Raw genomic sequence first — 25126 nt, forward strand, 5'->3', positions numbered from 1 at the left:
CGAGAAGGAACTTATAAATTATGGAGCACCGAACTCGGACACCTTGAGAAATCCAGGCTCAGTCGAATTGTCGGCAACTCGGTTCTAGGCTCCCCCCGAAAACGGATTATAAAGCGACTGTTCAAGTCTGATGATGGAGACGTTCGAAACGAACCTCGCTGGAATTCCCCGATCGGGGTATCGTTCCCTTACAAGCCGTTGCGAGCTCCGCTATATTTGACCACAGGCAGTGACGAGGACTGTATTATGGACCGTTCGGCGTACGCTCTCTTGCGAGCATCCCCAGGTCGGAAGGGCGATGCGTGAAGTCGTGATTCAGGAGCTGTGTGGAATCTGAGGTTTCAATGATGAATGAAGCGCCTCGTGAATGAAACCCTCCCGAATTTCAATTTGCCCGTTGCTGCGATCTGGCGTCGATTCGTGTTGAGTAGCCGACCTCTGACCGTAAATCGATATCGGAGCGAATTTGAAATCTGGCTCGAGGGCTCCGTTCAATTCGTCGATCATCCTCGATAACTTCGACACGGAACATATTCAGGCTCGACCCCTCCCGTGGAGCGACTCTGTCGAGTAGAAGTCTCGCTCTACTGCGCACCATCCATTCGTGATGAGAAGGAAGCAATGAGCATGATTTCCGGAAGCATCGAGTCCCTACCTCGGATCCCAAAACCCCCCTCACGTCAGCACCGGCACCGTCTTCCGGGCTCATGAACGTGCTACGGATCCAGCTTATGCCGTCGCATCTGACAATCGGACGAACTTGTATACTCGAATAGCTCATTTCGAATGGAATCCTTTTGATCATGAGAGTCTTATGAGCGGCAAGCATTGAGAACCTCCACATCCTACAGCGTAATCAGAAGAGAAAGGCTCAGTCAGCTGGTTCGTCAAATTTCCTCGATCTCTCTCGAGACACAATCACGCAGCTGTCAGGCAGAACTGTTGAGCAGGTCCGAAACCTCTGCCCCATTGAATTGGAGATAGGAATCGGATCATTTCTAAAAGCCGTAGCGAATATTCCCCTGTCGGACAGCCCGCTCAGAGCATCGGAGAGAACGAATAAAATTAGAGTTCATCGAGTTAATCGCGTCTGAAACAGGATGTTCACAACCATTCTGAGTTGACTGGGCAGGAGTGAGAACGCCCTCCAAGAAGTTCAGTTGCAAGTTGCGAAAGTTCGTCTCCCGGGCATCGACACCGCGAGACAGCAGCTCAATGCGGCGAGAGGCCTCGATCGATCTTGGACCAGGATCAAAAATGGAATTCTGCATTCGCTGTGGCCTCAAGCATCCAGAGAAATTCGGCAGGAATTATCGAGGATGGGGGAGGTCATTCGGTACAATAAGATCCCCTCCTTGACGGGAAAAGAGTCTGTTTCTATTGGAATCCAGCCTGAGCCCCGAAGATGCTCATCTATAAGAGAGACCTTCCGTCGGGGTCGAGTTCGTTTTCGAAAGGAGAGTCAGTCGCGACACACACGTGAGGGCAATAAAAATGTAATACAGATGGACTGCGGGGAGTGAAGTCGCAAAACGAAATTAATCTTGCACCCTCCGCTAAGTCGGAGAGGGTTCGTCCCTCTCCAGCGAGGACGCATCCTCTGAAAAACGTGCGGGCATTCAGAGGTCTGTTGACCACGGCATCTCGGTTCCCGAGTCGCCCGCAATGGAAGTTTCCGGATCAGAGGATGTCGCTCCGCCTCGAGATCATTGACTAACTGAGTGGATGGATACTCTATGAGCGCGACGAACAGCGAGTTCGCGGTGAATTGGATTCCAAGAATGTCGCGGAGTGACGGAGAGATTCATCGATCGAACGAGAAACTCACAATATTTCTCGGAAAAATAAACTAACAGGAGGGCGGCAGCGAGCTGAGATTTATCGGCTTGTTCCGAAAGATGGAGCTTGAAGTCGACTCGGTGCACTTCATGGAGACGACGGTTGCTGATACTATCTACCGCTATTCACTCGATCTGAGTCTTCTGCTCATCTTCGGTTATCTCTCAGTGTTTATCATAGGACTCGTCGGAAATCTCTGCGTTGTGATAGTGGTTCTGCAAACCCCGAAGATGAGGACCGTCACTAATCACCTTATTGTGAACCTGGCGTGCGTCGATATAATCGTCCTCTTAGTTTGCGTACCGTCAAACCTGCTAGCGAACCTTCTTTATCGTGAGTAAAGATAGGTAATCTACCTATACAAATATACCGGGAACTACATCGGTGATTCCCCTTCATCGATCTCAATCGATTTGGATTCTATTAGGCAGAGAGCTTATTGAATTTATTCGGCGGAGACTTGAATTGAGAGCCGAGTAGGTCGCTGTGGATCGAAGCCCACGCCTCGGCGGCCCACTCCGGATCTCGACGGAGCTTTCGTTGTCGAGCTGAGCTGATTCATTGCATTTTCGAGTGACCGCCAATTTTCGGACTGCTATCCCGAGAAGTACCTCTAACATAAGAGGTCTCCTCTATTCTTTCAAAAATTTAGATGCACTCCGACGGAGCTCGATTCTTCGACTCGAAAAAAATGTCCTCGCGCGGGGGAGGGGATCTCGACCTCGAATTCAATTATCACGGAAATCGCGCCGTGTCTAATTCGCGTCACAAAAAGCAGGGAATTCGACGATTCGATACCGACCAATCGAGCTGGGAGAGCACGATCTTGCCATGCGAGGAAACACGTCTCGGGCCGTCGAGGTCCCGTAGCCAGCGCGGAAGTTCGTCTGGCGTTTTCCAAGATTACCCACGCCGAGGGCTAAAGGGCGACTTGGAGAGGTCGAATTCGGGAGCCATGAGCACTAGACAGAGAAATGTACGACGACGATTAGGGAGAGCTTGAAGGTGACGCATGACTCACGCAGACTCTCAGGGGAGCACCGAGAATATTTTTCAAGAGCAAGCGCAGACATCGAGAGCTCAGTATGAATCGAAGTCTCGCTGATCGAAAACGGTGGCAGCGGGACATGCTCGCACACCGCAATTATTCGGTCAGATGGGCAGACTCTCTTAGGCTGCTCGATTTTCGCAGACAGAAAAATCAGAGAGGCAGCAATACCGAAATGAAGATCTCTCGGAGCAGCCGATGAGAAGTGAATTCGCTCGCAAACCGTTGGAGATTGATTTGAGATCTTATGAGTATTCAGCGGATGAGTTCAATTGTTGTCTTTACTATCGCGAGCGATATTTTTCGAGTTTTCGCTAAGAGGATGAGCAATTCGGGATTAGCGGTGCCTATGGTACCTAATAATTGTCCCGACTCTACGAGGGAACATGAATGATCCAGTCTTCCACTAGGAATGACCCCCTGGCGCGGGAGTCGCAGCAAGTTCTAAACGTGCTATAGGGCTGACCTTCCCGGCGAATATTATTGATTGCGCCAGAGACCTGAACCATTCCTGAATACGCGCCCTATTTCTGAATATGCGCTCTGGCGGTGAAGGAGCTAGGGACCGAAATAAAACGCTGGGTGCATGCTGCAAGGCTGCGTCATCTCCATCTGCGTTTTCTCTGAGTCCATCATCCGGAGAAAATGAATTCGCCTGTGAGCGACTATTGTGTGAGCTCCATTAGGTTACATCGAGGTTCAAAAGACTCCGTCGTTGAACGGATCGAGCGATCGGCTGCAGTATATTCAAGCGTCCTGGTGCTGAGGCATGAAAGGACATATTTGGTTGGCCCTCGATGATTTTCGAGCCCGAGCTGCTATCGGATCATGAAATAGCTAGCGATGCGGAGCCCACCAAAGGTCCATCGTATCAGCCTGCTCTCGGGTTTTGTCTGGGCGTCTGTTAGGAGCCGTTGTGGCATGTCTCGATAAATAGACTTCCGCCTTCAGTCTCCATCGAGAGGCGATTTTTCACTTGCCGATCTCGGACCAGAATCCTCGGTCGCCGGCTTTTGTTCTGCCCTCCAACGCGGTGAATATACGGAATCACCCGCGGTAAGGCAAGCGCTGGAGCGTCCAGACCAGGGTCGAATCGGGTTTCGAAAGGTCAATTTGGAGCTCTCGTGAATCGAAGAGGGAACCGAGGGAAGAGTCTGGCAGCCTAGGCCGTATTGGCATGGAAGATACAAAATGACTTATGTCTGCTTCCGCCGCCCTTGAAGAAGAGAGTTCGGATTCTGGGGGCTCTGGAACAGCTCGGCACTCCCTGATCCGAGTCGCTGTAGTTTGTCCGGAAGCTACGGACTCTCTATGGCTTTATCGCAGGGAAGAATGATGGATCCAAGAATATTTTCGGAGGAGGTTGCGATTTCCTTGTGGAGTTGAATGGATATCGGGTTTCCCGGATAACTCATGAAATCGCCTCTGATCCCTCGAGGGGGGTTGAGGGACTTTAACGATTTAGGATGCTCTCAAGACTGGGGATGTCCTGTGTACGATCGCAAGCCGATCTAAGGATCATCCCGTGCAATAACACATCGGACGTCCTAGAAAACCGCTTCCGTGCTCGTGACGACTTCACCAGAAATCTCTCGGGAGGCTCGTCGCTCTCAGTTGAATTCTCCACTCGGGGTTTACCGGAATCCAGAGCTTTTCTTCGTAAGACGGAGCCTACTTGGATTTGTCGGATACGTGAGCTGCAGACTCATGTCCGTGCACTCGTATGTTTGTCTCGCACAGGGAAACACGGGCCGGAAACGCGCGGCAGCGCACTCCGACCAGATTCTTCATAGTTTTCGTTTCTTGAACGTGTCTCGCTGAATGACAATGACACGACGGGCCTGGATCGTGTCAGAACGAATCGACGGAGACCGAGCTTTCTGCCTGATTTCAGTCTTGGCTTCACTGTGTGTTGTCACCGGAATATCTGGCGGAGAAAGTTCGGAAACGATGGCTAGAGAAAACGCTGACGCTGCCGACGCTCTGGGGACATTCGAATCGATAAGAGGTCGGTTTGATTCTTGGAAAATCCGGGCCTGTCCGGTAAGGACCCCAAACGCATTTGTCCCCATTACTCAGGCGTTCGCTCGGCCCGGGTGCGCCCTTGAATACCCGGCATAGATCGGTCTTGTTTCCCGCAGACCTTGAGAAGAGAATACAGTCGAACCGCGACTTACGAACTTAATTCGTGCCAGGCGACGGCTCATAAATCGGAGAGCTCGTAAATCGAATCATTATTCCCCGTAGGATTCTATGTATGTGGATGTGGGAGGGAATAATGCGTTGCAAACAATGAAAGACGACCACCGAGGTCGAATTTTCCCGAACACAATTTATATTCAATACGGTTAATAATGCAGCGTAGTGTTCAGTCACGTGATCGGGGGCGAAGCTTGCGGTCAATGCGTCGATCTCACGATGTGTGGAGAGAGACCCCTGGAAAAATCCTTCGCGAATTGAGTCCATGATCATAAGTCGGAGTGAATCGCCCGAAATATCATTCGCAACGCGATTCCTGGTCCGTAGGTCGAGGCAAATACGCCTGGAAGAAGAGTTCGTGGATTGAAAGTTCGTATATCGGGACGTTGGTGAATCGGGGCTCGGCTGTATTCTGCTCGATTCGCGCCGGAGAACGGACACCCGGAGTCTTCGCTCTTGATCGCTTTCAATCGTCATTGGATCATGATTCAAGGAAGCGAGCGCGCCGACGATCTGCAGCTTCGCGGAATCTTCGAGTATCGTTCGATTCCAGGGCATCATTTATCGACACATAGCCGAGTGGTCAGAGCAGTCTGCGCATCACTTGCAGACTCGTTTTTATTGACATTTGCTGGCGCGGGAGCTCCCTGCTCCCAAAACGCTGAGGTCTTCGACCGCCTCCGTGTACGTGGGTCGTGACAATCGGAGATTGCGGGCTCATTCACGGCAGATAGGGGCCGGTAGGGTATCCTTCAATGCGGAAGCGCGTGCGAGGCTCGTCTAGCAACGCGGCACTCGGGGGGATGACGCTGACGGAGAACCGAGGTCCTGATACTCTGAATTCCTCATCGACGGCTGCGAAAACCGAGTCGAGAGCGAGCGAAGACCCTATGCGGAGCCGCGGCTTCTAAGGATCAGCCTCCTCCAAGCAGAGCGTCCGGGCCAGGGCGAGAGAGAGGTCTGAATTGGCATGGCGCTCGGCCGACAGCCTGTTCGGCGCTGAAAACCGTGTGATTCCATCGAGGGGGGTTCCGCGAAGCAGTTGGACTCGTTCAACACCGTCTTCCGGCGGTCTTTTTGCGCGCTCGCTTGCCAGACGATGTAAACGCGGATCCGTCCAGTTGTCGCTGTAGCATGGCCAAGTTCCCAATGATACCGACCTGGGAGGAGGCTACACCTCTGACGAAGAACATTTGCTTCTTCAATGCGTGCTTATGGCAATGAGCAGGTTTCCTGAGAGTCCCGGGCCTGACTAATGGAGTACTAGCGTCAGTCAACTTGTAGTTCGCGAATAATCGAATTTCGGATTTTTTTCAAATACACCCCGACTTATATTCTTCCGCTCAGGAATGGATGTGGAGAATTCGGGGGGTCTGGACCGTGTAGCATGAATATTGCGATCCTAATTCGCCTCTCCGCGCATATACCAGCTGGTTATACATTCATATCACACGATGTGCAAATTACGATGTGCAATCGGTCTGCAAGTCCTCGGATATGGCGTGGCGAAAATTCAAAATTCGGTTGTTCGCGAACCCTAAGCTGACCGACGCTGATTTCTCGCTCCATTTCTTGGTCAGGTTGAGGACTTTCGAAAAACATACTCATCTTCGTAAACCCGGATTGAAGACGGCGAAAATATACTTGTGAGATTCTGATGGCCTTTTCCAAAGGAAAGCATAACCTTGTATAGGATCGCCGAGCTGGGAGCGAAAAACGACCGCTATCCAAGATAGATCGAGGCGAGCGGTCATCAATTTTACATGTAGTTCACATGCGCGTTTCCCCCCGAATCGCAGGTGTCGTTTTTCAGAACAACGCCGCGCCGCACCGGAACGAAGCCTCCAACTCGATATTCGATTCGAGTTTGTCTCCCTTCCGTGGACGACAACGCGGCGTGGTACCCGACGCCGGGAGGACTACCGCTTCACTCCCGGCTAGGAAGCCCAGCTAGATATAATTGGGGTTCTCTCTACATCTCAAATTAACTGACTCGTTCACTGCGCGCATTGTCGGCGGGGCAGATCAGGGAAGGAGTCGCTTCTCCTCCCACATCGCGAGGAGTTCACTTTTTCGGGCTGATCCACACAGCCAAGGTTTAACGTCCCGGGTACTGTTATTCACATTGCTTCCGAGGACGGATCCATAGAGCAAATGTACCCAGGCGGATCAAGGCCGAGTACCTGCGTTTCCGTAAGGAATATTCTTCCGGCAGCAGGGATCGAACCCACACCGCCTCCCGCGCGAGCGGCGTCGTTGCGGCATTTCACGAAGTGAAACGCACGTTTGCACGAGAAGTGACAAACGCGCTAACCACTCGACCACCCGTCGGTATCGCGAGGAGTTAACCAAATCTAGTCCGTCGTCGGTTTCTGATCTGAACATTGTGTCTCTATTGCGAAAATCTCCATCATGTGCAGAAGAGAATACTTTGCCGCTCCCGGGTGGGGATCTTCGAATCTGTGCCTGGCTCCCGTACATTTCGAAAATGATCTCAGTCAGCTCTGGGCAGGAACGTCGGACGCCGCCATCGACAAGTTGAAGTAATTTGAGAAAATTGTCACGGAGGATGGCGTTTCGACCGCAATTCGAGCACGCTCCTTGGGACCCAACACTGTCGGGGCGCAGAATCGCTCTTGCCAAGACATAGTGCGGATTAGAAACCGGTCGCGGAAAGACTCGAGAATCGCCGCCGACCAATTTACGAACTTTTCGGGACAGCCTTCAGATGCACCACGTGTTCTCCAGAGATTTCAACACCGGCTGTGCACCGAGCACCGATGACTTTCGGAACGACTGCACACAGCTACTTGTGACAGCCGATGAGCAGCAATGGGAAACTGCAGATCTACGATGTCGAAAAGCGGAATTAGGGCCGACAAGCAGTTCCCAAAGCTTTGAGTTCGAGTTCCTCTAGTCCCGACTGGGAAGTCGACAGCATCTTCGAGTTAGAGAACCAATTTGTGAGGGAAGATGGATTCAATTCCAACTCCGATCCTGGGCTGCTGCCGGGTGGGCAGCTAGACAAGCGCTAGAAAATGAAATGGGACTGATTGATGAACAATAAGAATCCAAGCAGCCTGTTTCGGACGGCGGCTCCAAAAACGCCGCCATCAGAATCACTGGGCTGCCCACTCAATTATTCCAGAGGCTTTGATCATTTCCAAGAGACAACCGTGCTTTGCCCGATGGTACGATGAGAAAATCGATGTCGAATTTCCGAGAACCCCAACCCATAGCATTCCCGCGCACCGTGGAAGAGCCGGACTTCGGAGACTCGATAAAAACGGCCACTAATGATCCGAGACGTCTGGGCACGCTACAAGTCGGTTCTGCTCCTGTCGGAGAGGGGAAGCCGTAGTGGCTTCTTCCGGATTTCCAAGCGTCTTATTCGATCGAATCATCATCGCGTGCTCCTGAGACATTTCGCGCTCTGCAGCGGGAGAATTGCTCCGTCGAGACCAGTACGTGCATTGCTAGATCGTAAAGCACTCGAATTCTCGATGAGTCGCCCTTGACATCGTTTCGCGCCTTTCTCACCTCGCGGAAAACCGTGATCGATAAGGCTTCCCTCTGAGATGTTGGCGGAAATCATGCGATGACGGAAATATTCGACGTAGTAGCGTCCTTGTGCTCCGGGACCGTAGAAAACAAAGATGCTCTCTCTGGACTCGAGCATTAGGCACAGTCGATTCTGTCAAGCGCACAGAAGGAACCTTCGCTATAAAGGATTTCTGATTATTGAATGATGGCGATACTCGGAAATGAATGTTTCGCTCCAACTCGTCTGAGCAGAACGTAACTCCGGGTTCGCTGGAAGGAACGGCGTGCGAATTCAGTCGTCGTCGAATCTCCGGCTGTGAGAAACCCGCATCAGAAGCCTGATGAGGTCACGTAGACCAAGTTTTCGGCTGGTTTCCAGCTCGTAGGGAAGATCGAGGATCTCTGTGGGAATCACGAGAGCCGCGCGCATCTATCGCCGAGCAAGGAACTCCGCAACGAGACAGATCCTCAGAGGAATCCGTGACTCGGAGAATGCATGACACCCTGCTGGGAAACATTGGTCAATGCCTTGAGGGAAGCAACTCTCCAGGAGCCGTATATCGAGCTCGCCCAAGAAACTCTCTTGGGAAGCAAGTTGGGAGAGGATCCATCATTGGGGCTCGAATCGTGTTGACGCAAATGTCCTATTCCATGGGGCATGAGAGACCTCGTGGTGAGCATGAAGCGGTTCCTCTTGGCCAGGGATCCGACTATCTGCTCGATACAAAAAGTCTCGGACTCCGTGTTGATCCCATCTGAAGGATCGCGGAGGAAGCAGAGGATGGCGGAGTATCCCCTGTCGACGTCTCAATGATGCGATCTCGATCTCGATCAATTGGAGCGAAATTCTAGAAAACGGCGAAAGCCCGAGATCTCGGCGCGGGTCATGCGCCCGGCGGAAAATAGGCGCTGTAAAGCCAGCCGTCAGCCCGAATCTTCTGTCTCATGTCGTTGCATAGCGAGAACAGCTTCAAGGCCCCAGTCAGAGATGGGCCATCATCACGTCCGGTCGGTGAATGGTGAACAAACACATTTGCGGGTCGCGAGTCCCTCGGGTCCAGTCCTCCTCCGCCTTTCTCATGGGCCCATCTCTCGGATCGAGAATGTTCACTCATTGTCGAGTTGAACTTTTTCACAGACAGAAGCTCTCACTTTGAGGCTGTAAACATATGTAGCTCCTTATTTCCATTATTATCACTCCATCAAGGTCAGGGGTTCGCCTGAATTCACTCCCCATGTTCAAGTATAAATGCATACCGGTCTGGGTTGGGAAGGCTGGGTTGTGGGATAGGTTTTGGGAAGGCTCGGATTTATTCTGAATTCTCGACTTTGCCCTCCTACACCGAGATTCCCCTCCGCCAGGAGGCGAATCGTCGACACGCCACCGTGCGGCTAGCACCGGAAATCGATGGTTTCCTTGTAAAATATTTTCTCTTTCAGCTTGGAAGCTCGGATTATGGGCATGTAAGGTGACTTCTTACCTTCAAGCCGTCACTGTTTCCGCTTCCATCCAAACACTGGTGGCGATTTCGGTTGACCGGTGAGTATACGTTCACGCTAGCGTTGCTCGCAAGCGGTCCCCTCTAGAAAAATTCAGGCGGCAGAGTACTCCAATGCCTATCTGTCTACGTGTATACTCGGGTCCCCTGCAGTCTCGGAGGGTTATAACACCCGCTCAAGGTAACAGACCGCCGTACTCTTGCTCGCGGCAAGCATCAGCGATCCGTCGCACTCATCACGGAAGACTCCCTGACGTAGTAGCGAAGCCCAGTCCAGCGGCTTGATGCAGGACTCTTTTCGGGGAAGGGAAGCGATCTCTGCGCTCTCGGCCTACCAAGTGGCTGACAGGTTTAGTCTAAGACCCATTAGATTAGACCCATTGTGTTACGAACGAACATCCCTCAATGAGAAATCTATCGTCGCCGTCCCATTAGGCATGCCGAAAAGCCGCATGAGGTTCAACTCGAAAGGAGCGAGGTCTCGATGATTGTCAAATGATGAATGATGGTATCTCGCACATTGAGTCACACATCGATTCGGACTGGCCTCCACGAAGCTCGCTGAGGCTCCGCTCAGGCTCGATCTCAAGGGGAAAATCTCGGAATAGCAGAGATAGCCCCAGAATGATGATGATGATGATGATCTCGGTTGGCGACGCGAGCCGACACGCCCCCGCGCCGAATGAAATTTCCGATGGCTGACGAGCAGAACTTTGGGGTCGAAAGGCAATAAGGGGGTCGTGAAAGAGGAGAGGAGCTCGGGAGGGCGCAGACAGGCCCGGCCTGTGGTCTTTTACTGCGTAAGCGCCTGAAAGTTCATCAATGTGAAGCAACACGCCTCTACCATATGTCCCTAGAGTGAAATAACTCACATAAAGAAAGCCCTCACGATGAAAGTGAGCTCTCCACGAAACAACCTGTCCGCTAAGTCCGCCGTTTACGGTTCTGCTCACTCCGCTCTGTTGCTCCGAAATCGTTAGCTCATCCAGCTGCGAAAGAGACGGTCGCCAGACCCCTGTTTGGGACCTTGAGACGTGCGTCGGGTGTGAGTATACGTGAGTTTTCCGGCTTGACGTCGCAGAGCTCGGTTGCTTGGAGGAGAAGTCCTTGGATAGACCATTCGAGCTGAACGAGACTTCGATCTGCCCCTTCTGGGAGCCTCGATTATTGTTCCACCGGACAGAAATTGGATGGAAGATGAATTTCGCGCGTAAAAAGCCGATATAGCTCCCATCCGACACAGGCTGTCTGATGAATCACTAATCTCCCTCTGACGGTAGGAAGCAGTCAGAGTGCCTCTCCATTCGACTTGCAGGGTCGAGGGATTTTGAAATCACGGATGCCTTGAGTTTTCCCACCCTATCCTCGTATTGCTTCTCTCCGGTGACACTCTCTCTCCCCAGTATTCTCGGTTGATTGATTTGTAATCTTGATCATTGATCACAGAGGCCCGGTTGGAGTACACGGATGCCTGCTCCCCTCGTAGAACATGCACGTTCAGGTTTTCCACTGATTCCGGGCGGGGCGGGGTTTTCTTTTGGGGGGAGGGGCTAATCTCGTCTGTATGGGGAGACCTGGGGAGCGAGCTGATCATGCGAGTTCCCGAGGCTTATTCTCCAGCTCTCGAATCCTAAGGGGATATTCCTGCGTCATCTGGCGTCCTCCGGTGATGTTCCCCCCCCACGCAACGATCTCCGTTTGGAATCACGAGATCCGCGGAGCATAGTATCAATCTTCATAGCCGCAGCATCGGAACATCTCACGATCACAAGAAGTGTCGCGCGAGGTGATAGCCTGTCGAGAGAGAGCGCTCGACCGATGACGTATGCGCCGTACGGGATTCTGCGATTGCAGCTGCGCGGTCTCCTGGAAGTTTTTCGACACATCACTAGACCGCTGAACGAGCTTCTTTTAGTACTCATGCAGGTACCTACGATTCGCTCGGTGTGTTCCGAGTGGGCAATCCATTAGTGGTGTCGTCGATCGAGGCTCATCGTTTGCAGAGCTGAGGCTGCTGGACCATGCACGCTGGAAATCACTAATGCTACAGCTTTCATTTAGACTCCGCGTATGATTGATCGACTGAAGACAAGTGTGAATATCATTCAATCGCAGGTAGAGTTTCCGCGATAACGAGCCTACCCTTCCGATATACACGCGCAATACCCTTCGAGCTCGATCGAGTGCAATCTTGGGAGCGGGAAGGAGTTCGAGTTTTTTTCTTCCAAAGACGTCAGTCAATACTTTCAGCCTGTCGTTGCCTCGATTTCTGAAACTCGATTTCGCGACGCCGGCGTTGGAACGTTCGAGCGATTGTTAGGGAGTTGGAGCGATCGCTGGATGGCGCAACCACGACGGATATTCCACTGTCCGAGAAAGAACGGATCGCATTTCCGGAAGCACTGCATCACTTTTTCAACCTCTTCGAATTCCACAAAGCATCTTCGTTCAAACGCTCGGCAATCGTCGTCGTGAGGGAGATAATGAAGATATCCAAGCGGTCATCTTCAAGAACCGAATGAAGACAGATCCGAGCCGATGCGCGAGAGCCGTCGTTTTGCGTTCGGATCAGGAACTACGGCATCGGTCTAGAATTCCGTCCATTCGCGAGCGAGCAATTTCACAAAACAAAGAATCTTCTCTCGGAAATAATTGTCTCCCGAAACCTCTCCGAAAATATGTGGTCTGAGAATCTGCGTCGCACGTCGGCGTGATCACGTCTCCCACTGCTGTTGCCATGAGAACTGTTGAGAGCCTGTCGGTTCCGTCGTGGCCGAGTTCCCTCGTTGGCACAGAGGAATGTGATTCTCTCGACTCTCCGCGCATTTGCATCCTCGAGCATTTTTTGCGCCTTGCGCAAGTTCGGAAGGCGATCGTTCGCTCCTTGTTGTCCCAGTTCATCGTTCGATGACACGGAATGATTGAGACGTTTCCTGGAGGCATCCCTTCCGGAGACGTGTGCTCCTTCCGAAACGCTGTGCGTCTTCGTTCGAGTGTCTCTGATTGCGCGTCGCTCGCTACGTCCCGCATCAGCGGTGCTATGCGAACATAAGGAGCAATCGATAGTCCCTCGAAACTTGGGCGGACAAAGTCGCTTGTTCGCTGCGAGGCTACTGCGGGGACGATGATGGGCGGCGAGGAATATCCTTTCGCGGATACCCCGCCAGGCCCTCCCGCGAGAGAGGAACCATGCGGTAAGCTAATAATAATTATAATCGATAGTATCGATGAAGTATTACTCAAACGTGCCAACTTACTAGGCCACTTTCTGAATCAATCTCCGAACCCTCTCCGGAGTGAAATCACCATCCTAGCCAAAGCCATTGCTCGAACCGAACGTGTAAATCACCAATTTGCTTGGCGTATAGCGAGGAAGCTACATGCCAAACCAACGCACAGACAGTCTAGCTAAAAACACCCCCCCCTTTTCGTTTGTTAACAATAAAGGTGTCATTCATTCATTCATTCATTCGTCGCTCGCAACGTGCGAGCGGTGGCGTCCAGAGGAGAGCAGGACAAACGGGCCAAGTATGAGTCGCTCCGCGGCGAGTTCTTGATGATTCCTTTCGTGATTGAGTCCACGGGTGTAAGGGGAGGCGACGCCCTCAAGTTCGTGAAGGAAATTGGAAGGAGAATCGAGTGCAGAGACGGGAATCCTCGAGCGATCGTTTTCATTCGACAACGAATCGCCATCGAGGTACAGCGAGGCAACGCGAGACTCATCGCGGGAGGAGTCTTCCAGTCGGGGGCCCTCGGGGAACTTGGTTTCCTGGGTGGCTAGCCTTCTCCGAACTCTCAATTTAAATTAAGTCAATTCTCTGATAATAAATCCAAAGTTAATTCATTCATTCAAGTCGAACAGCTTCCCATAGGACATAGGGTATTCTTCCTTTCTTTCTTTCTCGTTCAACGATTTCCTATAACTGCACAGCGGGAAAGAGATGTCAAGCATGACAAAAGTATTCCATAATTTCGATACCTCATGGTGGCTTGAGATGTTCGTCGGGTCCGAAGATTCCTTCGGACATCGCCTTTCTCCTCCCTCTGGGGAGTTCAGAGATACTCTATACTTTTCCTCAAGGCTGGATGGATGTTTTCACATCAGTTCCTGTCACGCATCCGGACAAGCTATTTCGGAGTGTCCCCCGCACGGGACAATTCATCAGAACGGAGAAGTGCTTTGAATAATTCTACATGAAAAATTTGATTCGGCCCTGTTCTGCGATGCTTCAACTTCCGGTCAAACGATTAGAAAGTCAGGGGACATTAGTTCAATTAGGCCGCTCCCGGAGAGCGTGGACAGACGGAGGGATTCCGTTCCAGGCTTACCCGCAGCACTTTAGCATGAAATCAGCTCCTGGCAGTGAGCTCTCCGAGCTAGTTTTTTCCTCCAAAAAACTCCCCATCACCGATCACCGGGGAAACAGGGAACAGGGCTCACACTATATCCATCCTCGACCAGGTTCCGGAGCTCAGCGGGAAACCTATTATCAAATTCTCTCTGGAAAAAGTTCGCTACATAAGGCGCAGGCGTCGGCAAGGCGTGAACGTGACAGGGACTGAATCCGCCTTCGTCCGCATGGTAAAGGAAGCGGCCCATCGGAGGGCTCAGGATTCTTCAACGTGGTCGAGTGTACTCACGAGAGAAAATCAAGGGGATCCGATAACTCCAAAGTTATATAAGCTTACGACCAGTCTTGCACGACCCGTGCCTGACCACGGGAGGAGTTCTGTCACAATGTGGCTCAGAATCCTACGCATGGTGAAGGTCCTATGAATTATTATTCCTAAATATCCGTCTCTGCAGTCTCGAATGAGCTAAGAGCGATGACGTAGGCAATCGCCTCAGTACCTTGATTTGAGGGGGGGATATGGGTAGGTAATACGAATCCAGTGGATTCCTGGTTCTTGTTGTCGAGGGAGACCGATAGAGCACACTTCTACCATTACTCCGCGGGATTAGCACACGCAACAGCATTACCACGAGAGAGACATACACACAAATAATGGTACGGCAGTAATCGACTATCGCTAAACGAAACACAGCGTACGAACTCGGGCGGTCCTGGGCTGTATCGGCGGTGTCCGCAGACTGAGAGCGGCGGCACACGTGGGACCGCCTCAGAAACCGGGATTTCGTGCGACCACCGGCTCGAAAAGCGCAGGATCATGTCACATCGTCTCATTCCTCCCGTTGACCTGTCGTTCCACTGACGGAGCGTTCGCGGATACCGTGCTGTCGAGCTGCGAGGAGCGAGTGGGATAGTGCGTCTCACTTCTTCTTCGTGAGTGATCATTGCCTACCGCGGCATCCTTGGGCGGCATTGGCTCCCGCGGTCCCCGGCGAGCGCTGCTGGTCGAGCGTGCGATCTAACGAGCTAGAACACAAGCATAGCCTCCCCTAGACCAACTATCATTTTGTGCAACATCTCAACCACCCCGCATCGTACGCGTACATCTCTGGGCCCCGGTAATCGTGCGTGAGAGTCAAGATCCATCCAGACATTCAAGCTCAGAATACAATTTATCATCGCATGTTCGGTGAATTAATTGCTCCGACCGTCTTTGTTCTGGCCTTTCTCCGATGGAGTCTCGGAGCTACTGGGAGCTCCCTCGACGAGGACTGTGAAGAGAAAGTGATTCTCGTCGACTGCGCCGGCGCTGGGCAACAATGGCGGATTGAGTAGGCATACGAGCCAACCAGAGATGACTGCATTCTATGCTGAGCAGAACTTCCGTCGCCTCGTTTTCCGGACAAATGAGAGCCTCTTCGGGAGCTTCCGGAGCAATTTTCGAGTCGGGAGAGTTTCCGGGAATCGAGAGAGAAATCAGAAAGGCCAGTGGTTTTTCAACGGGAGGCGAAAAATTATTATTCAGCGAGATTTTCTCCGATAATGATGTGGCCACATCCGATATATCAACGTGAACGATTCCCTCTGGGAAAAGGTAACGATGCCGAATGGGAAGAGAATCGTCACGCACGATCGGAGTCTCGTGGCACAACCGACCTCTCCTGATTGGACGATTACTGGTACTTATAAAGATGCAATTCTCCCAGGTGTGTTGCGATTTGCTCAGGTTCCCTGAGGAGGCAGATGCCTCAGTATGGAGTTTGGAAGGTTGTCGCCCTCATTTGGACCGTCTCCTTGGCCATAATGTCTCCTATCCTCATCTATCAAGGCTTAGAGAGATACGGGAATTCAGAGTTGACCAGCTGCGTGGACAACTTCCCCTCAGAAGTACGTTCGCTATCCTCAGGATCCTCTTCGACCGCATTCAATATTATCACATCCATCTAACTCTTGTCGGTGTTATTGAAATTGCTTCATCGTCCACAGGAGTTCAGGATCATCTTCAGCTCGGTGGTTCTATTCGCCGGATGCTATTTCCTCCCACTTTTTGTGATAACGGCCAGTTATTTACTTATCTATCTGACAGTCTGGCGCCGAGCTATCCCCGGTGAGACGTTGACAAAGACATCTTTCGATCACAACAAGGTAAATCCACATCTGTCCAGCCAGCTTCAGCTCCACCCTCCTTCGACGAGACCGAGTCACATCCGAGGATTGATTTTATTTTCAGGAGCAACTGATGCAACGGTCAAAGCTCAAGGTCGTCCGAATGATGCTGGGCGTTGTTTCTACGTTCTTCGTGTCTTGGGGTCCCTTGTATGCAATACACGCCTATTTTTTATTCTGTGGATCTCCAAGTAATCAGAAGGTTAGTCAGAGTGGGGAGAGAATTCAGAGGTTTGTTCGCGGCCACACGAAGGCGCTGCGGTATGCGCGCTCCAGCAGAACCCGAATATTTGAATTCCCCGCAAGGGATTTCCGAAAGCATGGATAGCTTTGATCTGGTTTTTGATCTCGCGTTTAGCGTGAGGCTTGCTGGAGCGTTGCTGTCGAGGCAATGAGTTTCAGCGGAATCAGTGCCGTCTATCAGATACGAGAAACATCGCATTTGTCTGGCCGACATCTTTGAGGGAGTCGGTGATGGGAAGTACATACGTACAGACATTCCACAAGATCTCCAAAATCGTTCCTCGCCCGGGAGGAACGAAAGATACGATGAGCTACGGAATCGATTCCTACCGAGGGGGGAGCTCTCTGTTGGATGCTGTCGATCGGCCGCTGATGGGTGTTTTCCTAGGGAAAAACTTTTTCTGAGTCCCCGCGCAGGAAATCTCCGAGCCGAATATGCCGCGAGTCATTTATCACAAAAAACCGTTCGAATCATGGCTTTTACGACGTGTATGTCAGCTTCGCAAGCGGAACTGGCATCCTTCGATGTTAACGGATGGCCCGACAGTCGCTGCGACCGCGTAATCATCTCTAGCGATCTGTCAAGCGCTGATGCCTTTCGATTCCTCGAATCCTTCGCTATTCCTCCATGCCGCGATGGGTCCTTCATAGGAATGCGACTTCTGTGTATTGCCTTGTAGTCCAGGCTCTATTCGGTCTCGCGAATTGAAGCCCCGCCCTGTGCTTCAGTGCAGTCTAACTAAGTTGACTGTAAATGTATAATATATTGAATCAAACGCGATCTCTAACTCCGCCAAACTTCCAGGTCGCTGCCATGCTTCAGATAGCCTTCTCGTTCTCACAATGGCTTGGGATGACGAATTCTTGCATCAATCCGATCCTCTACGGCTTGTTCAATAAAAGGTGAGTAAGTCATCTCAAATGGGATCTCGGTTTTTGTTCCTCGAATCGATCCTCGGAGGATGCGGGGGCTCGCTCGGTGTCCCGATCGATGTTCTCGCTCGAGCTCTCAGGGCTTCGCCGAGGATGTACATGTAGGATGTACATGTACATATAGTATCAGGATTCACATAAATACTGCGTCAACTCTGAAGAATTCATCATTTTGAGGAGCATTGACAATGGGGATTTCGCCTCTCGGGAGATGATCGATCAAAAGCTCGACGCACATTCATTCGAATGCTTTGACGAGATTTATCGAAATTCTTCTCTGGCGTTCCGGAGAGGGGATTCTCATCACTCATCACATACATCGTTCTGAGTTAAATTTTCACCCGGGATGTTCCATTTGCGCACATACGCGCGCGATTCCTCCGCTCTCGATACTTCTAGAGGAATGAATTACTCGGAACAGAGTTTTACTTGATCCGCTCCGGATTCGGGCAAGTTCCCGACTTGCTGCTCAACCATATTCTTTGGACCTACGATTCCCCTCCCTTGCAGATACAGGAGGGGCTTCAGAGCCCTTTTCTCCGGCCGGCAAAACGCCTTCGAGAGCTCCCAAGCTTCGGTTCGTCTACGCACACAGTTCAATCGAGGCCACCACAAGAAAATGTGTCCGACCGCTGAAACTGAAGTTTGCTGCCCGTCCCACAAGGGGGACCACGATCCGAAAAAGATTTGAATCTGCCTATAGCAGAGCAGGCGGACTCCCCACATAGGAGGCGAGCTAAGGGAACTTCGTCAATGTCTTCGTCGACTCCCACTCCAGTTTCACATTTATCTCTGTGAATCGGACATCAGGGCCCTCGATGGCTTACCGCGGACTTTTCCCGAGGAGTGATGATTCGCAGAGTATAACCAGCCCCGAAATGGATGAATGATATCATCCGCATCTGTATAGGAGTGAGAGAAACCGACTCTCCAAGGGCGCCACGCTGAACTTTGTGCTTGGACCCCACTCTCCGTCGATCTCTGTCACGCCCTCAAGCGGAATCTTTTCGGGCAAGCGAATCTCACGCTACGAGCGAGCGCTCGGAAAGTTGCTCTGAACTCAAAGAGGATAATATCAGATCGGATCATCACGGGAGACCGGACACCAGACGCAGTACAATTGGAGCGACGATGCTCCGCTCAACTATCATGACCGACGGTAGCCATTAAGCACCATCGTTCCTCTTCCCTCTCTGTATAATTCCGCGCATGTAAATTGTAAACTGTGTCGAAGAAGTAATGTATATACCGCTCATACCTTTTCTCCGGGCGGCTTTGCGACCGGAGAAGCTCCATGGACGAGAAGAACCTCTGGTACCCCCAATGCCGAGACTTGGAGACCCATATTCATCCGTCCGGGATCTGTTTTATATGGAAGCATCTGTGTCGAATAATGTGGAAATAAATGATTCGGAGGGGGTGGCCCGCTTGACGTGCTTTCTCATTAAAGCACTTCCGATTCCGGAAAAATGCCGTAGAGTTCCCAGGACTGTATATTAGATCCCTTAGATGAGAGAGCTCACGTATGATGAAGCCCCTCGCTTCCGTGCACGGGTACGTCTCGGAGCTACCGGGCATGAGCCCGTAGACAGACATTCTTCATTAGTCCTCGACTCTGGCGGCGGGAAGAGCTCGTAGGCATGACTCGACCGGTTGCACGATGCCCACCGACCCTCCGTACTGAATATCGAACACCGCGATGGAGAAATCGAATCAATTTCCATACATTGTTTGAAGACGAAAAATCCTCATCGTAGTTCTCGCCACCCCACCGCCTTATCGAACGATGAAATCCGCATGAGCTTCTCTCGAGCACGAGGAAATAGCCCCGCCTAGACATGAGTTGCCCGAACCCGCGGAATCCAAATATTCTTGGGCGAGATATGTATATTGTATGTATATTCCCCGAGCAAAATCAAAATATTCTCATCGTGAAGGCTTTTTCCTTCCGATTTGCTCCGATGTACATCCTCCTCTGTGCTACGACTTCCAGGGATATTCAGGAGATACCGTCCGATGTGAAAGTCTAAAAGAGTTGCCGAAGATCCCCCCTTTGAGGAAGCTGTGCGGAAAGCGGAATGGAGGGCGCAGGTAATTATAGCGTGCAGCAGACAATAGCATTGCCTCCGTGATGACAGATGGATCCGACGGCGTACAAGCTGTGGCATCAACAACGATTTGCAAGCGAAAACCAGACAGAACACAAATCATGACCACCACATCAGTGCTTCCAAGATGAAGCAGAACAGCTAGCAGTCGAGCTCACACCTCACAGGGGCGTAATATGTGTGTACCAACGCATATCAGAGAACAGCAATCGAGCGCGGGGCTTGCTTAGTGCTCATGGTGACCGAGCTCTTCCCCCGGTCAGGGATCCGTTTGATTGGCGATCCCAGATACCTATTTCGACAGATCAGTGAGAGCCTCTCTATAGCGAAGGAATATCCGAATCAGTTGAGAAACCCGCGGACGCATGGATAAGTACGCTTGCAGATCCGAGCGGTGTTTCGAGACCTGGACGGTGATTCTTTGGGTCAATCCAACAGTAAGATGGAATCCCTTGTGAGGAACAAAACCCGGGAGATAGCCCTCGAATCGCCTCGAGTCCCTATTTCAGCCCCGAATTTTTTCGGCTTGCCGGAAGCGGCATCGGCAACTCTCCGGAGATTAGTTCCGGCGACTGCCTTGAAGAATCGATGACGAATCGAACGCGAGCAGGAATTCACGGTTCTCTCTCACGCTCGACTGAATAGGACCGCGATGATTAAATGTTTTCGAGATCGGTTACGGGAGCATGGCCCAACCTGCCGCGAGGCACGAACGAGCTCGACGTTTCAGGGAGAGAGGAAGTTAGATAGCAACGCGGTGGATACGAAGCCTGGGAGATTGAGCTCAAGCAATCGGTGCCTTCCGCCCCAGTCGATTCCGACCCAAAGGTGGTCGGTGGGATCAGCGTATTTGTGAGTTTTCGCGGAAACCTGTACTCCACAAAGTGATTCCAAGGAGGAGAATCCATCATCTACTAGGTGCCGGGGGACAGGCTTCATTTTGTTATGGCAGGGGAGATTTCGGGAGCTTTGGAGCGTCATTCCCTGATTTGCTGCTTTTGCTACGCGAAGCCCGGAAAAAAAATTCTCGGTCCGGAGAAAAAACTGACGTCTCGTCGAGCACCGTTTTCGGATCAAGAGTGACTGAGGGGGTTTTCCTCGTGGATATTTCTAGCTCGAGAACCACGTCTTCAGAACAGTGAATACTTGGGCTCTCGATGAAGTTTCGGGGCGGTACAGCGCCCGAAAACTCTTAGTAGGCTCTGCTTACCTCTCGATCCCGATACATGGAGACGGAGATTAATCAAAACTTCTTCGAAACTTGAAAATGAGGTTTCCGTCACCTCCATTCGCGAGTTATTGCATTCCAGGGAGGTACTTGAGCGCACGAGTTCATTGTGCGTCAGACAACAGATGAGCGTCCCGCCAACGTGTCGATTTGGGCCTCTGCGGTACAGCTCACATTCCATCGCAACGCGTAATTCCGATCACTGGACAAAGTGGAATCCACCGAAACGGGTTTTCGCGGAAACTCGGCCTGATGTCGTCTCCTCCGAAGCCGATCGGTCGGCCTCCTTCACGGGCAGAGTAACGACCCGCTTGTCTGATGCCCTCTCATCCAATGACAGATTCTCGAATCGCGAAATAGCCCCACGAGAATTTCGCCCCGCTTCTGAATTTCCAAACAATGCTTACGCGATTCCCGTCTCTCCAGGCCGGAGGGCCTGAACTCGAGCGAGACGTTTTTCGAGAAGCCGCCCCGGAAGAAAGTCGAGTCGCTGCAAAAACGTTGACCGGCTTGAGATTAGTGTACGGACGATCTCAGGAGAGAATTAGGCTTCCCACGGAGCCTATAGACAAGAGGGGAATACCCAGAGCGATATCACAGCATCACGGACTCCATCACGGAAAAGACGCAAGATTTCTGGAGCTTTGGAGCGTAAAGCAAGAGGTGGAAGCGTGGACTGATGATTGATGATGGATAGGACTAGGTGTATGTGGTGGGCACCTTGGGAACTTCACAGGAGAGCATGAATCATGGCAACCCTCTTAGGGCCGAGTTTCTCGCGTAACGTCCGTTCATCATGTGCAAACGAGGACAAGATGGTTATCCGCGACGAATGCTTTTTCCCTCATGAAAGACGAGAGCTCGAGACGTATTTGCATGACAAACATTCCTTCGGCAGCACTCAACGAGGCTCATTAATGGCTCGTCCGCCATCATCGGGGAATTGAGGTGGAGGCTTCCGACCTTGTATTCCGACGGAAATCCCAGCTGCGTTTCGGTTCCCTTCGGTCATTGCTCCCCATCTTCCTCACGCCCGCTTCCTTTCAACGTCGAATCGTCAAGTCATGTTTTCGTTTTTTTTTCTATGTTTTTCTTTCTTTTCTTTTTTCATAGCTCAACCCACCTGGACCCTCCGAACCCAGAATAGGAGTTATCTTTGCCTCCAAAACCTCATCTTTGTCGTATCGTCACGTCCAGCGTCCCTCGGGTGTCGGCACACGGAGGCTAGACCTGACGCTACCAGTCGACACCAGGTTATCCAACGGATCCAGATCCGGTGTGCTAGGTGTTCAAGATTCCTTCGGCTTTGACCGGTCAGATGCACTGAGTATCCAAAAATATATGTTCATCCATATAGATAGGTACATAGGTGTATGAAGATATGTGGCATATGTTCTCCGCAGCTGGCGAGAGCCTGTATTCAAAATCCGGGTCCAGTGGGCATCCATCCGAGGATTCCATTCCTAATTGTCCCCCATCCGCGTACCTCCTATCGCATAAGCCTAAGACAGTGTCTCATCTGGAGCTTGGCCTCATGATCCGCAGGCTCCCCGGTGAAAATACTAGTAGGGGAATACTCATGTCGGATCGACGGTGGCATCGGAACAGCGAGCCTGTAAGAGGTCTCCCGCGTAGCGCTCTTTTCGACGATTTTCAGAGACTGGAGCGCTATCTGAACGACGAGGGACTCTGTAATGGCTTCCGTCGTCAAGCTGCAGCCGATTATTATCGTCTATTTGATGAAGGTCAGCCTACCTCCCCGTACTAAGCTCTCAGCGTGGAGAATCCGAAAGCTGGCTTCTCGTATCCATGGAACATTATCTGAAGCGCTATCCAGGGTCGAGCTATAAGGTCGAGATTAGTTATCGGCCCCCGATTCGAACAGCCAAATGTAATTCCCGCTGAAGGCGCCATCTAGCTTTTCCGTTGGCAGCAATGGTGACTAGAGACTCGAGGATAGCTCATTGAGCTCTGCGCTCTTGAATTTCGCGAGTTTCAGACTGCTGGCTGTGCTTCTTCCCAGAACCTTCGACAGATGAAGCCGCGTAATGCAAGAGTATCACGCGGAAGAACACGGGGAACGGAGAGATTAAGGTGTAGTCTCCGTAGAACGTCTCCGTGAACGACGACGCGTCGTCTGAACGATCGGGCTCATGACGCTCGTAAACACCACCGGACTCCCTCCGAGCACTGCTGGATGATTTCTTCGTGGACGCCGCCGTGCCGTTGAGATCATCATGGGTGCATTCAATTCCTCCTGTGTTGATTCGCAATGAAGTTCTCCGGAGCGCCAGCCGCTGGAAGGAGACTGACCGGCGCGAGTGACTCGCCTCGACCCCTTCCGGTCCGCCGCTGAAAACGTTAGTTTTTGCGCTAAACATCTGCCAGTCCAAGTATTATGAATAGTGCCTGCATGATGCATTCCGACAATGACTTCGGAATGCTCGATAGTGCTGCATAGATTTGAGCTGATCGACTCGAGAGCGATGTCAATCGAATCAGGAATTCCATTTAGTGAAATCGTCCAAAGATTGATCCGATCCTGGTGCGTCTAGCGATTCAGTAATCTTCGATGTGTCAGCGCGAACCAAAACCCACGATCCTTACCTAGGTATTAAACGTGTACTCATTGTGCTTCTCGGCATTTCGACACTCACCGCAGTGATTGCGACCTTCTCTACCCACGATTCCTCTTCGTGCGTCCTGGCGTTCAGATCAATCGCTCCACTCCGAAGATGCGGAAGAATCTGGCTTTCAGAGTCGCAGTCCTCGAATCTCTATGCAGATTAGATTATCTACGACGGGCTGCCTGAGTGCGTCGCATCGGGTAGCCTCCTGTTTGCCAACCTCATTGATTGAGTAGAACTTGAAGTGAGTTTATGCATCGACTGTTTGACATCGGTGGTCGTCTGTGTCACGGCGGAAGTTGGCAGGCCTTGAGCTAAGTATACGTATTGCTCGTCGTCAGGAGGTTCGATTTCACCCGCACGCTTGTACCGAAAGATATCGACCACTTTCATTATAATGACCGATACGAGAAATGTACGGTGCGCGAGCATCCTGAATCCTGACCTCTCTGTAAGTTGATCCCGTACGATATCGAAGCTTTCTCGCTAATGTAGAGCTCGAATGATGTCTCGGCTCGGCCGAAACCCCGGGATCGAGAGGAAACGTCATGGCCTTCCTTGAGCCAGCCGCCCCCCCCTTTTCTTGGTGTGTAATATGATATTTCCGACCGTCTTCTACGCGGAGGAGTTCTCTCCGGCGAGGCAGAAATCAATCGATCGATTCGGCGACGACACCAATCAATCACCGTTCACCGCTCACCGCATGTCGATGTTGACAATTTCACCTACCGATGAGCGCTCCTGTCGGCTCTGAGAAACCCTCATTCGAGAACATCTCAGGGAGCTGCGCCAATTTGTTCAGCCTCGTAGCCTGGCAACTCATATCAGGCCCTGCAATCTGTATCGTAATCGCAAGATGGGTATCGTCCGCGGAAAGACCGAAACTCAGAGAAGCAGTCCAGACACGATCCAAGCGAATCTCTCCCTGACAATGACTTCGCCGAAACCCGGAGGTCTCGAACTACTCGAGGCAGAGACCGGCCGTTGATCCGAGGGAGCCAACAGCGTGCCGATTACGTGAATATACACTTTTCTCCATACAATCATTGTAGACTTATTGTTGAATCCAACGCGGGTCAGTTGCGAAAAAGCGAATTTTCGTTTGTCCTTCTCGACGAGAGGCTGAGTGCTTTTGATGGCATCAAGTTGATGCCATTCGTGACAGGGGCTCCCCAATTCTGGAGGATCGGAATCGTTTCGTTCCGGTCTCCCAAACACTCTTCCGGGTGGGCAGAGCGAAATCGAGATTCCGTATTTGCTCCGTCAGATGCTGAAAGATTTTCGACTTCTGCCAAGTCCATTCCCCGCAGGATCGCCAGCGTATTCGCCCAAAACGAAAAT

At 51.6% G+C, this 25126-nt stretch overlaps 1 protein-coding gene across 1 annotated transcript; it reads left to right on the forward strand.

Moving 5' to 3' along the window:
* Positions 1-1958: 1958 nt before the first annotated feature.
* Positions 1959-18513, forward strand: LOC100905615 (neuropeptide SIFamide receptor-like). The gene is made up of 7 exons (XM_029110628.1): positions 1959-2172; positions 10070-10169; positions 16187-16367; positions 16467-16625; positions 16714-16848; positions 17695-17792; positions 18333-18513. Exons 1-7 carry the CDS (start codon positions 2070-2072, stop codon positions 18511-18513), a joined length of 957 nt encoding a protein of 318 aa, XP_028966461.1. The 5' UTR covers positions 1959-2069.
* The last annotated feature ends 6613 nt before the right edge of the window (positions 18514-25126 follow it).

Source organism: Galendromus occidentalis, unplaced genomic scaffold (assembly GCF_000255335.2).
Source record: "Galendromus occidentalis unplaced genomic scaffold, Mocc_1.1 scf7180000076932, whole genome shotgun sequence".
Taxonomy (NCBI): domain Eukaryota; kingdom Metazoa; phylum Arthropoda; class Arachnida; order Mesostigmata; family Phytoseiidae; genus Galendromus; species Galendromus occidentalis.